The sequence below is a fragment of the Schistocerca americana genome, chromosome X (assembly GCF_021461395.2).
Source record: "Schistocerca americana isolate TAMUIC-IGC-003095 chromosome X, iqSchAmer2.1, whole genome shotgun sequence".
Lineage (NCBI taxonomy): Eukaryota > Metazoa > Arthropoda > Insecta > Orthoptera > Acrididae > Schistocerca > Schistocerca americana.
The window spans coordinates 148172930-148189112 of NC_060130.1; the positions used below are offsets into that span (position 1 = coordinate 148172930).

General features: G+C 44.5%; 1 protein-coding gene across 1 annotated transcript in view; it reads left to right on the forward strand.

The window, feature by feature from the left end:
- Positions 1-16183, forward strand: part of LOC124555871 (Down syndrome cell adhesion molecule-like protein Dscam2) — a 606714-nt gene that overhangs the window by 537261 nt on the left and 53270 nt on the right. Inside the window, exon 6 of the mRNA XM_047129934.1 lies at positions 5680-5815. Coding sequence (XP_046985890.1) covers positions 5680-5815 — 136 coding nt within the window. The remainder of the gene's footprint in view (positions 1-5679; positions 5816-16183) is intronic.

Below are 16183 nucleotides of genomic sequence, written 5' to 3' on the forward strand. Positions count from 1 at the left end.
GTAAATGTTATTGTGAGACGGAATGTACTGCTGCATTTGTTGGCCATCCTATGTTGTGCATGAGGGTTAGCTGTTGTGTTCCTTGCTAGAGCAAATTGCTGTATAACATTGAGAGTAACCGTGTTAGAAGAGATTAGTTAGGGCGTCAGGTGAGGTTAACTTTCATAGGTGAAGTTTTTTTCCGCTTTGCCATAAAACTTGATACGCATTGCCTAATTAGGCTGGTGACTACATGCATATACACTCCTGGAAATGGAAAAAAGAACACATTGACACCGGTGTGTCAGACCCACCATACTTGCTTCGGACACTGCGAGAGGGCTGTACAAGCAATGATCACACGCACGGCACAGCGGACACACCAGGAACCGCGGTGTTGGCCGTCGAATGGCGCTAGCTGCGCAGCATTTGTGCACCGCCGTCGTCAGTGTCAGCCAGTTTGCCGTGGCATACGGAGCTCCATCGCAGTCTTTAACACTGGTAGCATGCCGCGACAGCGTGGACGTGAACCGTATGTGCAGTTGACGGACTTTGAGCGAGGGCGTATAGTGGGCATGCGGGAGGCCGGGTGGACGTACAGCCGAATTGCTCAACACGTGGGGCGTGAGGTCTCCACAGTACATCGATGTTGTCGCCAGTGTCGGCGGAAGGTGCACGTACCCGTCGACCTGGGACCGGACCGCATCGAGGCACGGATGCACGCCAAGACCGTAGGATCCTACGCAGTGCCGTAGGGGACCGCACCGCCACTTCCCAGCAAATTAGGGACACTGTTGCTCCTGGGGTATCGGCGAGGACCATTCGCAACCGTCTCCATGAAGCTGGGCTACGGTCCCGCACACCGTTAGGCCGTCTTCCGCTCACGCCCCAACATCGTGCAGCCCGCCTCCAGTGGTGTCGCGACAGGCGTGAATGGAGGGACGAATGGAGACGTGTCGTCTTCAGCGATGAGAGTCGCTTCTGCCTTGGTGCCAATGATGGTCGTACGCGTGTTTGGCGCCGTGCAGGTGAGCGCCACAATACGACCGAGGCACACAGGGCCAACACCCGGCATCATGGTGTGGGGAGCGATCTTCTTCACTGGCCGTACACCACTGGTGATCGTCGAGGGGACACTGAATAGTGCACGGTACATCCAAACCGTCATCGAACCCATCGTTCTACCATTCCTAGACCGGCAAGGGAACTTGCTGTTTCAACAGGACAATGCACGTCCGCATGTATCCCGTGCCACCCAACGTGCTCTAGAAGGTGTAAGTCAACTACCCTGGCCAGCAAGATCTCCGGATCTGTCCCCCATTGAGCATGTTTGGGACTGGATGAAGCGTCGTCTCACGCGGTCTGCACGTCCAGCACGAACGCTGGTCCAACTGAGGCGCCAGGTGGAAATGGCATGGCAAGCCGTTCCACAGGACTACAACCAGCATCTCTACGATCGTCTCCATGGGAGAATAGCAGCCTGCATTGCTGCGAAAGGTGGATATACACTGTACTAGTGCCGACATTGTGCATGCTCTGTTGCCTGTGTCTATGTGCCTGTGGTTCTGTCAGTGTGATCATGTGATGTATCTGACCCCAGGAATGTGTCAATAAAGTTTCCCCTTCCTGGGACAATGAATTCACGGTGTTCTTATTTCAATTTCCAGGAGTGTATTATTAGAGTTCACTTTCGTATTAGTAGAACATCAGTTCAAAACACGTTTTCTTTGCTTTGTTATTGTTTCACTTACTACAAGATTACGAAATCATAGTCTGATTCCTTATCATTAGTTACAATCACGGTCAAGCTAAACCCTTCACAGAAGGTTAACGTTATCGGCGACTGCCAATTTGGTATGGGCCGGTAGGGGCACATGTGGGATCAACCACTGGCGGGGACAGGCGATTACTTCCAGATCATCGTCGCCGTATGCCGACGCCACACGCCGACGTCGAGAACTGAAAACTTGTTATTAATGTGTAAATCTTGTATATTACAAACTTCATCAACATCATTATTTATTGTACATAACTGGCCATAAAGGCCCATGACAGAACGCAATACAAATATTACAAACCAGAATAAGACACTATACAAATATCAGTAACACAATCAGTGACACAGGAAGGAGCATGTCCTGATCACAGTTGCAGGTATTTCCGGAAGATGTTGTTCCACTTTCTTCTGTCCATTGCATCTTCCAGGGATGCTGCTGGTTCTACCTTCTGCAACGTCCTCATCACCCTATTTTTTCATTTATTCCTTGGACGACCTCTTGGACGTCTTCCAATCAGTTGGGGATTGAACACTCTGTTGGCGATAGATTCTCCAGCTCTTAAGTCATGTCCCAACCACTGGGGTCGTCGTCCTCTCATGGTCCTACCAACGTCAGCTTTCCCAAAACGTTGGTACAAGTCCTCTTTTTGGCACCTTTCCCATCTTCCATTTTCTACGTTGAATGTAGGTCCATAGATCTTTCTGAGCACTTCTCTTCCAAATGTGCAAATGCGCTCTTCAAGTGTTTGTGAAGTCGCCCACGTGTCGCAGCCATATAACAGAACCGATTTTACCAGTGCCATGTAAAGTTTGATCTTGCTGTTTTGTGAGACCAAGCATGACTTGAATAAGTTATTGAGACTAAAGAGGGCACGATTAGCATTAATTATTCTCTGTTGAATCTCTTTCTCAACCTCGTTTTTATTAGATAGAATCGATCCCAGGTACTTAAATTTCTCTACTCGTTCAAAATTGTGACCATCTATATTGATAGTGGTAGGGAAATCCAGTCGGCGTGAGATGATCATATATTTGGTTTACTCGTCGTTGACAACTAGTCCCACTTTGCTTGCCACTTTCATGGTACTAGTGGTGTCAAGAACTCAGAAAAATAAATTATATTGTAACGACTTGTACACTTGAAAACTTTTAAAGTGGGTATATACGTTGATATTGTGCAAAGAACAATTCGAAACATTTTATGGCTCGTCAGTCAACCTATAATTATCCATTGCCATGCACGTGGATTACATACTGTTCCAGGGGGCACTGAATAAGTTAAATATTTTAACGAATCCTTCGTGAAAACGCAATTATACATTCCTATAACTTTGTAAATTAATGTATTTTCATGTGTGTGACTGATTTTAAAAGTGATGTTGCTAAAGTCAGGTATAATCAGTCCGGAGGCTTCCGCCAGGGTTCACGCAGGAATTTTTCTTGGGCCTCGCCGAATGGAGAACCTAAGTATTCTAATCCGTGGCAGTTTGTTAACTTAATTCCAGATTAACTGTATTGCTCACAGTATAGCAAGTGGCGAGATAAGGGTATCGGTCAAGGAATAGTAAGTAATAAAATGTAACGAAATGATATTCACCTAACAATACTGAATGGTCTTCAGCCTAAACACGAATTATTAATTGGTACTTATTAATCCTGCATAAAACTTATGAAGAGACTGTTGAGTGGAAACTTAAAAGCAGGACTCGTGCTACAAGGATGCTTTTAACTTTCCAGGGGGCGCTGTACCATCTTTGAAAGCCTTCTAAAAACCATAGTAAGATGTTACGATAACCGAAAATGAACTGTGTCAATAACGAATAAAACTTCGTGTGTTTAAGTATGTAAATGTGGTCGCAATGATGGAATATTATTCTGGAACGAGAAAACTCTCCACATTTATGTGTTTTGAACATAAAAATATTAATAATAAACAGATTTCTGTGTAACAAATAGTAAGAGTAATAGAGACTATGTGCATATCACCTCATGGAATTTCTAGATTATTATGGGATATGGACGTGGATGAATGAAAAGATCACTCTTGTGTCAGCTCTCCACCCTATTATAAGCTCGCCGGGGGGGGGGGGGGGGGGTAGCCGCGCTGTCTAGGGCGCCTTGCAACAGTTCGCGCGGCTCTCCCCGTCGGAGGTTCGAGTCCTCCCTCGGGCACGGGTGTGTGTGTTGTCTTTAGCGTACGTTAGTTTAAGTTAGATTAAGTAGTGTGAAAGGTTGGGACCGATGACCTCAGCAGTTTGGTACCATAGGAACTTACCACAAAATTACAGGCTCTTGTACCATGTTGCTTCTGAGCACGCGATATTGATAATTCTACGTAAGTTTTTTTTTCACAATGTATGTATAAAAATTGTTTGTCCTTTTAATCTCATTTCATACGTCTACCTCCATGTGAATATAATTAAGTGAAAATAGTTAATTATCGCTAGAGTTCGAGTTTTTTATCATTGATCACCTGCCATTGTCTTAACGTAATGACACATTGCCAGCCATTATGCGAAATTAATGAATCACATGATTTTCGGGCTTCATCCACAAGATAGGAAGAAAAGATACTTTAAATATTTTTCTGTCGAGAAAAGAAAATTGTTTTGCAGAAATGCGTTCATGATGAACCCAAAGATAATAAATAATAATATGAGGCTCAGGCTTGCTTATGAGTAAATCGCTGACTGTCAAAAATCTCGTTTTCACTGCCGTAAATATTATTGAGATCACAATTAAGAGCATGAAAGATCAGTGATTAACAAAAAATTTACGTAACATAGAACACGATAGTTCAGCTACGCAGCTGATTGTATCGTGTTTCTCTCTGCAACAGTATTTATTTACCTGGCATTAACTACCACAGTTTTAAACAAACCAGACGTAGTTTTGAGATAGCCGTGTGTGTTGACAACATAAGTAAGTTGTTATAACCCAACCTAGAACGTTCACTCAGCATCATTTGCCTACGTAGCAACACTGATGATCATTAGCAGAGTGCGCGAAAAGTTTGCGGCGTCATGAGTTATAAATACTATCACCCACGATTCCGAACGTAACAATATGAAGCAGTGTGCTGTCTCCCAAATCTTTGAATAATGCTGATTCGTCTACGACTTCAATAAATAATCACACACAACTTTCCTCGAATAAACCGAATACTAAATCACGATCCGACCTAATACCTTCAATTTATCATCCTACTTTTTTAAAATTCTGGAGACAATGTATGCACGACTCGGGAGTACTCAATCGCTCAATACGTAACTCCAACAACGACTTCCTGCACACTAACTCCGCACGTGACCAGTAGTCGTTGGGCATTGTATACGATAAAAGTAAGACATCGCCATTCGCTTCCCTGCCACAGTCCTCAGACGTTCATACCATTTCATATCGGTTTGCAACGCTAAGCTCACATATTTAAACGACGTGACCGTGTCGAGCGTGACACTACTAACGCAGTATCCGAATATTACGTGTTTGTTTTCTCCTGCTCACCCGCATTAAATTACATTTTTATACATTTAGCGCTAACTGCCACTCGTGACACCAACCTGTACCCAACGTACCAGCAAAAAACAGCAGACAGTTGTCCGACCTGTCCTCCAGACCATTTACGTATACACAGAACGACAACGGTCCTACCACACTTCCCTGGGGCACTCCTGACGATACCAGTGTCTCTGACGAACGTTCGCCGCCTATAGAAAACATAGTAGTACCAATAAAAGATGGACGGACGTGCTTAGAAGACAGTCGGCATCCGAAGAATGAAGTCGGCTGCTCATCTGAATCTCTTCTACATATGTAAATGAACCATACTTGTAGTGTGATTTGATTCTGTATGCTCGCGCTCATCTTCTTTCGGTGGTTTTCCAGTTTCTCGACTGCCCTCCCCCTGTGGTTTCTGCCGGCAGGCGGCCGGTACTCAGTGTTTCCCTCTGGAGAGCTGCACATCCGGCACGTGACCCCGGCCGACGGCGCGCTGCCCTACCGCTGCGAGACCAGGCACCTGCTCACCGGGGAGACTCGGCTCAGCGCCGCAGCTGGCAGGTGCGTGCTGTTATTTCGTCTTATTGTTCGCACCATCCTGCCAGCAAAGTCAGTTCCTGATTATAAGGCCAATTTCACTGTTCCTTTGTCGCCAGTTTCGGTGTTTTCCTTTCTCAAGTTCAGTGCTAGTCTGCTGTAAATTTCGTTCTTCTTTTGTTGTCAGTTTCGGAGTCAGTTGTGAACTTGGGTGTTTTTCTTTTTGCCAATTTTGTGCTATTCCTTTCTCGTTATTCTTTTGCAAATCTCGATGTTATTCTTTGCCGATTTCGAAATTATTCTGTTGCCAATTTCGGTGTTTCCCTATGTCAATTTTGGTGTTATTCATATGCCAATTTCGTTGTTATTCTTTTGCATATCATGGTTGTTATAGTTTTATTAATTCTGGTGTTTTCGTTTTTCAATTTCGTTGTTATTCTTTCGCCTATCTTAGTGTTATACTTTTCTTAACTCTGCTGTTATTCGTGTTTCAGTTTCGCTGTTATGCTTTTCCCAATTACGATGTTGCTCCTCTTCTAATTTCCGTATTATTTCTAGCTGATTCTGTTCTTAGTATCTGACGGCTAAGTTTTTGAATTACCGTACGTTCTTTATTTTTATCCTATAGTTTTACAGTGTTAAGCTGAAACTGAACATATATCTATCAATTAAATTAATATTATCATTTGCATCTACATCTACGTGATTACTCTGCTATCCACAATAGAGTGCCTGGCAGAGAGTTCAATGAACCACCTTCACGCTATCTCTCTACCGTTCACCTCTCGAACGGCGCGCGTGAGAAACGAGCACTTAAATATTTCTGTGTGAGCCCTGATTTCTCTTATTTTATCGTGATGATCGTGCGTCCCTATGTAGGTGGGTGACAACAAAGTGTTTTAAATACTATTTAATTCGTGTCGGATCTTGTGAACTCGGCCGCCGTTAAGAAAATTTCGTGAATACCGCGACCAACTGCAAATGCTTTTAAGATACTTTTACTTTGGAGCCATAATCGCTTTCGGATATTCATGCCCATCTTCAGATGCGTAATGGTTTCAACAGCGGCATCTCGTCAGCTCCAGCAACGAACGAGAACATTCGAATACTACCTTAGCGTCCACTGCTATAGACTGAATGGTCTTGTTGAGTGGTACTTAAGTAAATAAATTAGTGAAATCAAAGTGAAGTATAAATTAGAATATAAATGAAAAACCTGGTTTAGCTTAGAGAGTTACATACTGGCAAACAGCGGTCAGAACAGCAGAACAGAAGAGACAATGACCGTGAAGTCGTTCACCTCCAGTAAACTGAAGTGAATAAATACGCGAGACGCAGTGGGCCCGACAGACGGAGACGAGAGACGAAGAAGACGAAGAAGTGTAGAAGCGTAGCAGTTGTTTTCAGTCAGTTTCGGTGCTGAAGACCGTCATGCAAGAAGAGACTACATCATGCACAGACGCACCAAGTCCGCCGCTGTAATGGAATAGCAAGCAGCAGCCTCGGCGCCAGAAGACAGAAGTTAAAAGGTATTTGAAGTCTGATTTTTACGTACCCGGGTGACTCGTGAGGACGGTAAGGAGACGGCCTCACATCAGCAGTCACCTGTGAGCTGGGATGAAGATGTGACAGTCGCAGACTGGCAAGCGGGAGTCCGTTGTTCGAGTCCGGGACACTGGCCTTCCCCCGCCGCGCCACTCCGCTGGCCGAGGCACTACACACGCGGCCGCTTAAAGAAGAGAAACACTGGGACGCCACATCCAAGGTATCACCATCCGATGCACGACTTCGCTCGCAATAATTAAACGGGCCACCTCGCGCTGTGCGTCTCCAGTCAGCTGGGCGAGACGGCGACACGAGATACATACCGCTACGCGTAATCAGACGCCGCCGCCGCCTCCGCTGCCGGAGCAGAAGGCTACGCAAACGACACAGCTGCCGTTCTCCGAGCCAGAACATCCAGTAAGATACAGTTGTACGAAACTTTCAATAAAAGTTATCTTATGTAAAAATGCTGTTTCATTCTACCTCATACCCGAGCCAAGGAAGAACCCACCCTGCCCACATGTTGTTAAGAGAGAAAAATTGATTAATTTAATATTTTCACCCTGACAGAATGCTTTAGAATGCTCATCCTGACAACTGACAGCGTCAAAAGAGAAAACCCAGTTACATTCAGTGTCACAACTGTTACAGTCTGTACAGATTTCGATCTGTTTTGTTTTGTTCTCCTTTATCCGAATTCTGACGTTACTCGCTAATTGCAACACGTTCAAAACTTTTTTATTATAATTAAAACCTTAGAGGGCTGGTCTTTCCCGAATGTACTTCTCAGCAAAAAGCGGTTCTTGTAGTTGGAGTCCAAGGCTTTTGTTAGTCATGTATTTTGCGTTGTTGTGGCGATATTTCCATAGAAACTTTTATATTATAACACATATCTGTTTATAGCTATCCGGGAAGTGAAATACCAGTTTTCATACATTTACCTTTAAAATTTTTTTAATATATCGAAATATTTTCTGAAAAGTTTTAATCCCCTACTTCAGCCCCTTAGGTGTTGAATTTCCAAAAATAGTGAAACACGTATTTCTTTTTTATTTGTAATATTTGTAACGGAGAAGCCAAATACGGCGTTTCGTAGATTTAGATTTTAAAAAGCTTCCATAATGAAGTATTTCATCCCCTGTTTCACCCCCTTAAAGATTTGAATTACCAAAAGCACTGACGTATTTTTTTATTTGTAACCGAGAAGTCAAATACCAATTTTCATAGGTGTAGCTTAAAATTTCTTTAATAGTTACTTAATAATGATTTATTTTCAAAAAATGTCACCCACTATTTTACCTCCATAAGAGTTAAATTTTTAAAAAAAATGTTCAAAAACGAGTTTCTCTATTTCTGTCCTACAAAGCAGATATCAATTTTCGTAGTTCTAGCTTCAGAAATGCCTTATCCCGAATATTGCAAATTCGCATCATACCATCGTGATACTTAGATGTGGAAGAATAAATGTTTTCCAGCGCCAGTACCAATTGAAGCAGAATCTACACGGACGAGCCTAGTGCGTGTGGTGTGTGCTTTTATCTACTGAGCATTGATTCTACATGTACAACGACTTTCATTTATCGTGTGTGTGTTGCGAACAAAGACTCGAGGCTGTGATCACTGTTTCGTGAAATACAGCTAAATAAAGAGGTAAATTTCATTGCGGAAATTATATGTTGTTTTGCTAATATCTGTTAGGTGCTGCAATTCATAGTTAGATGTGGTAAAGAAGATACAACTTTCAATGAACACAAAAAGACTGTTTATATAAAATTTGCATCATCAGGCACTTTGGCACATGCAAGAGGCGGAATAAAATGAAGAAAGGACGGTAATTGCCATTTATCTTTAGTGGTAGCATGCTTCAATGCCAGATTGTTTTTGTGATTTACGTTTCTGCAATTTTATTTATAACGGTAATCAATGGATTCGTGTGGCCAATATGTTTCAATGCGATTTTGTTTGATTACACTCCACTACTGGGGTGCTGCGGAAGTTCTAATGAATTGTTGCCACTCCATAGCTTTTTTCAGCAATATATCCAAAGTCCGTTTATGATATAAGGAAAGTAAACGGACATTTGAAAACTAGTGTGCCATCTGCCGAATAAAGTGATGACAGTTGCCAAGTGACACTGTTGAAAGCGGCGATGAATATCATACAAACAGTGTAGAAGGCACGTTATCCACAGATGAGAATTGAGACACTTCAGGCAATCTGTAAGGCTTGGAGCTTTTTCTTACGTTACTGCGCCTCCCCGCCCTCCCACCCCCTCTTTTTGCCCAGGTTGCGGGTGCTGAGACTGAGGCTGAAAACATTTTCTAAGATATGAGAGCTGTTCTCAGAACTGCAAGTGCTAACAGTACAGTGAAGAGACCGTTGCTGTGGCAGACAGTACCAGCTACTCGTGGCGAAAGTGTTGCATCTGTTTGGAATAAAGAAGCAGATGACGTGAAAGCTCCCATAGATTATTTTCGCTTCTTATTCGATGACTCGCTTTTAGAGCATGTAGTTGAACAGAGTAATATACACTCCTGGAAATTGAAATAAGAACACCGTGAATTCATTGTCCCAGAAAGGGGAAACTTTATTGACACATTCCTGGGGTGAGATACATCACATGATCACACTGACAGAACCACAGGCACATAGACACAGGCAACAGAGCATGCACAATGTCGGCACTAGTACAGTGTATATCCACCTTTCGCAGCAATGCAGGCTGCTATTCTCCCATGGAGACGATCGTAGAGATGCTGGATGTAGTCCTGTGGAACGGCTTGCCATGCCATTTCCACCTGGCGCCTCAGTTGGACCAGCGTTCGTGCTGGACGTGCAGACCGCGTGAGACGACGCTTCATCCAGTCCCAAACATGCTCAATGGGGGACAGATCCGGAGATCTTGCTGGCCAGGGTAGTTGACGTACACCTTCTAGAGCACGTTGGGTGGCACGGGATACATGCGTACGTGCATTGTCCTGTTGGAACAGCAAGTTCCCTTGCCGGTCTAGGAATGGTAGAACGATGGGTTCGATGACGGTTTGGATGTACCGTGCACTATTCAGTGTCCCCTCAACGATCACCAGTGGTGTACGGCCAGTGTAGGAGATCGCTCCCCACACCATGATGCCGGGTGTTGGCCCTGTGTGCCTCGGTCGTATGCAGTCCTGATTGTGGCGCTCACCTGCACGGCGCCAAACACGCGTACGACCATCATTGGCACCAAGGCAGAAGCGACTCTCATCGCTGAAGACGACACGTCTCCATTCGTCAATCCATTCACGCCTGTCGCGGCACCATTGGAGGCGGGCTGCACGATGTTGGGGCGTGAGCGGAAGACGGCCTAACGGTGTGCGGGACCGTAGCCCAGCTTCATGGAGACGGTTGCGAATGGTCCTCGCCGATACCCCAGGAGCAACAGTGTCCCTAATTTGCTGGGAAGTGGCGGTGCGGTCCCCTACGGCACTGCATAGGATCCTACGGTCTTGGCGTGCATCCGTGCGTCGCTGCGGTCCGGTCCCAGGTCGACGGGCACGTGCACGTTCCGCCGACCACTGGTGACAACATCGATGTACTGTGGAGACCTCACGCCCCACGTGTTGAGCAATTCGGCGGTACGTCCACCCGGCCTCCCGCATGCCCACTATACGCCCTCGCTCAAAGTCCGTCAACTGCACATACGGTTCACGTGCACGCTGTCGCGGCATGCTACCAGTGTTAAAGACTGCGATGGAGCTCCGTATGCCACGGCAAACTGGCTGACACTGACGGCGGCGGTGCACAAATGCTGCGCAGCTAGCGCCATTCGACGGCCAACACCGCGGTTCCTGGTGTGTCCGCTGTGCCGTGCGTGTGATCATTGCTTGTACAGCCCTCTCGCAGTGTCCAGAGCAAGTATGGTGGGTCTGACACACCGGTGTCAATGTGTTCTTTTTTCCATTTCCAGGAGTGTATTTTATGTTCATAACGACATAAAAAGGCCACTACAACTAACAGTATATTAACTCGAGCATTTTCTTGGCACAGTTTTATATATGTCAGTATATCGTCTACTTCGCACCCATATGTAATGGGCAATGGCAATTCGACAGACCCATGTTGCTGTTGTTATGTCGCGTAATTTGTGGGAAGACAACAAGAGAAACATTCGGTTCAATGATAATGACAAAATGCCTACCACTGAAGAGCCAAACATGGATCGACTGTTCAGAATAAATCCAGCAATTGACTCATTTCTTCCCAAATTTCAAGCTATACCTCAATCTCAGATGTTGTGTGTTAATGAGCAGAAGGTTCCCTTCAAATGACAGTTTGTATTGAAGCCATATTTGCCCAGTTTGTCCGATAAATGGGATTATAAAACATTTATTTTACGTGACAAAAGGAATGGTGCAAAGTTTTGGATTTATACAGTCAAAATTATTTCAGTGCCACTTTGTCCGTACGTAGATGCAACTGGAAATATTGTGTTTCACCTATCACACGTTACTGAAGATGGTCAGGGCAATCTCTTGTTTCCTGACAACTGATTTTCATCTACAAATCTGATTGTTGCATTGATGTAAAGGGGGATTTATTCAGTTGGATATTTCGCTCAGACTGTTTTCTTGTTTGTACGTTTTCAACTGATAATAACCTGACGAAGCGAGGAAAGGGTATTTAGAAGGAAAAGAGGCTACGGTTGAAGGGATAGAGACCAGAGACTTAAAGTGGTTTGACAACATAAGTGTGATTCTGACCAGTACATCTGCATCTGCTCATCCAGTTAACGCAATAGGAAGAACACGAAAAGCACATACTCAGATATCATGCCCTAGCATTGTTACAATTCATGGGAGGGGTAGATTTGTTCGGTGCTCTAATTTCATATTACAGGATTTTCAAAACATCAAGAAAATATTATCTAATGTTGTTTTTTCACTTGCTGGACCTTGTAGCGAATTGTCAGTTGCTTTATCGAACAGACTGCGATACTCTGGGAATTCCCCATCGCAAACAAAATGATGTTCCGGATTTAAAATCCAGAATAGCAAGCAAGGTAAAGACATGACATGCAAATGAGAGAGGTAGGCCGTCACTGTGATGTAGGTCATTGGCCCTGTTTAACACAAAGGCAAAGATGCAAAAGACTCAGCTGTAATGGGCAGACAGTCTTTACGAGCACAAAACGCCTGCTTCACCTTTGCCTAAACACGAACTCAAATTGTTACAGGCAATTTCATGAGCAAAGCAACATTAGTGTCTTGCACTGGCTGTAGACATTAAAGGAAATATAATTAAAACACATATTAATTACTTTTTTTCCAATGAGTCTTGTGAGAAAGTTCAGTAAAATCAACTTTCTTGATGAAGAGTTGTAAGTCTTTTATTTCTCAAATGCTTGCTGTCGCAAATTTGACTCACACCTACTTATATCAATTATGTATAACATTTCGTACATTAGGCATTACAAATCGTGCACCATCCCAATAATGAGCACAAAATGTTATTTTCCTTTTGGCAGAAATTAATTCAGACACTAAGGGATTAATAATGACATATTTAAAAAAAAGACCTTCCATCCTCTGTTTCACCCACTTAGGAGTGTAATTTCGAAAAATTACTTATTAAGTGACACCTACAGTATAAGATCAACAGCCTCTTCAAATGTCAAGTTTTTATCCTTAGCGGTACAGGCTGGGCGATGACTAGTCAGTCATTCGCTCAAGACTTGCCTTTTATGTATTTAGGTAGATGAAAACTGTTTCTTTATTATTGCGTTAGTACCCTCGATTATTTATAAGCACAGGACTCCCGTGTAAAAACAGCTTCAAACTTCTGATTACTTTACAAATGAATTAATATATTTTACGATAAAGATGTAAAACAATTTGGTTGAAGGCGCAGCAACCCTACTTGTGTTGGTTTTATTAGTTTCGGATTATCCACTAGATGTGCATAGTCTGGGCAGTTTGTGCTCCGTTTTGAGGAAAGCTAATTTTTCACGCATATCAACGATATAATTTTGCACATACATTCAGTGGTATTTGTAAATACTGTCTGCAAAATGTGTTGCGAGGAGAGTTAGTAGTAAAGAAGTAATAAATTAAAAAGTCATGTCTGATGTTTAAGTTTTACTGAATGAACAGAGAAACTGTAGTAAGGCCCTTTTTTTGGGGGGCGGGGGGGGGGGGGGTTTACAGTGAGGAAAACGTCTGAGGTTATTTGAAATTATGTGTAAAGTTCTCTCATTGTCAAACACTGCTTTGGGTGAGTTACTCTACCTCAAGACATGTACACTGTTCCTAACTTTAAAAATTGGCTTCTTGTGTTAAACATGTAACGTAAGTCTATACCTATTAATTAGTAAAATATCGTATCATTTTAAAATTTCAAATTCGATCAGTAATATAGATATGAAATACTGATAATAAAATGTTTGTGGACCCTGGCAGCCGTTCAAGGACATCCTGCAAAAGTGTTCCGGTGATTGTTTTAGCTGATTAATAATGTAGACAAGTGACATCTAGTAACTAGAACACAAGACAACACCTCAGTGTGGTAGCACCTAGCGGACGTCTTGTTAGAAAAATATCTATTCGTTTCCGGTTTCCGTAACATCAGTCCACTGGTCTCTGATGAGTGAAATCATAATGGATTCTATTATGGCTCAGTCACGAATCTAAAATACACTCCTGGAAATGGAAAAAAGAACACATTGACACCGGTGTGTCAGACCCACCATACTTGCTCCGGACACTGCGAGAGGGCTGTACAAGCAATGATCACACGCACGGCACAGCGGACACACCAGGAACCGCGGTGTTGGCCGTCGAATGGCGCTAGCTGCGCAGCATTTGTACACCGCCGCCGTCAGTGTCAGCCAGTTTGCCGTGGCATACGGAGCTCCATCGCAGTCTTTAACACTGGTAGCATGCCGCGACAGCGTGGACGTGAACCGTATGTGCAGTTGACGGACTTTGAGCGAGGGCGTATAGTGGGCATGCGGGAGGCCGGGTGGACGTACCGCCGAATTGCTCAACACGTGGGGCGTGAGGTCTCCACAGTACATCGATGTTGTCGCCAGTGGTCGGCGGAAGGTGCACGTGCCCGTCGACCTGGGACCGGACCGCAGCGACGCACGGATGCACGCCAAGACCGTAGGATCCTACGCAGTGCCGTAGGGGACCGCACCGCCACTTCCCAGCAAATTAGGGACACTGTTGCTCCTGGGGTATCGGCGAGGACCATTCACAACCGTCTCATGAAACTGGGCTACGGTCCTGCACACCGTTAGGCCGTCTTCCGCTCACGCCCCAACATCGTGCAGCCCGCCTCCAGTGGTGTCGCGACAGGCGTGAATCGAGGGACGAATGGAGACGTGTCGTCTTCAGCGATGAGAGTCGCTTCTGCCTTGGTGCCAATGATGGTCGTATGTGTGTTTGGCGCCGTGCAGGTGAGCGCCACAATCAGGACTGCATACGACCGAGGCACACAGGGCCAACACCCGGCATCATGGTGTGGGGAGCGATCTCCTACACTGGCCGTACACCACTGGTGATCGTCGAGGGGACACTGAATAGTGCACGGTACATCCAAACCGTCATCGAACCCATCGTTCTACCATTCCTAGACCGGCAAGGGAACTTGCTGTTCCAACAGGACAATGCACGTCCTCACGTATCCCGTGCCACCCAACGTGCTCTAGAAGGTGTAAGACAACTACCCTGGCCAGCAAGATCTCCGGATCTGTCCCCCATTGAGCATGTTTGGGACTGGATGAAGCGTCGTCTCACGCGGTCTGCACGTCCAGCACGAACGCTGGTCCAACTGAGGCGCCAGGTGGAAATGGCATGGCAAGCCGTTCCACAGGACTACATCCAGCATCTCTACGATCGTCTCCATGGGAGAATAGCAGCCTGCATTGCTGCGAAAGGTGGATATACACTGTACTAGTGCCGACATTGTGCATGCTCTGTTGGCTGTGTCTATGTGCCTGTGGTTCTGTCAGTGTGATCATGTGATGTATCTGACCCCAGGAATGTGTCAATAAAGTTTCCCCTTCCTGGGACAATGAATTCACGGTGTTCTTATTTCAATTTCCAGGAGTGTATTTGATTTAAAAAAAAATGAACTGCAAGTAGCATGAGCAAAATAATGCGCGTTAAAATTCACAGAAAAGAGCCCACAGCATTATGCGTAATTGCTCACAAATTCTGGAAAGCCATAACCACACATTTATCTTCATTACACTGCGAATTTTTCAACTAAAAACATACAAGTTATCTACTCAACCCAGTCCTGCACTAATGAACATGGAAACATCAGATCGGTAGAAGGACCAAAAGATTCTCACGAAAATTCAATATTAGGCTGATAATTTCAGTGGTTCAAATTAACGAGACTGCACATGGTCACCCTTCAAAAATCATATCACACTGTCAATTCTTGCAGCAGGGCAAAGCTTTAATCTCCATTCTCTGGAAACGTACAAAACATCCCCAACAAAGCCTTAGGTTTTCTGGCCCTCATACCACGAGGTACGTCAGCGCAAACAAGTAGACCTGTTTCTGAACCAACACAGCACTCAACTGATTCGGGCAAAGACTCGTCTTCTTCCTCTAGGAGTCGTTTGAGACCCGCCGGAAGTATGTGATGAGTCACGCAGAGATGAGAGTGTGGATGTTTTACCAAACAGGCGCACCTCCTATCAGCCTGCAGACACTTCCAATCAGCATTTGGTGCTGGAAAAATCTTTGAAACCTCGTATATATATATATATCTGAGAACATTTGTTTCATTATGACCTGTGGAAGGGGAACAAGGGGGAAACAAATGGTAGCACCAAAACTTTTCTTTTAACAGGGT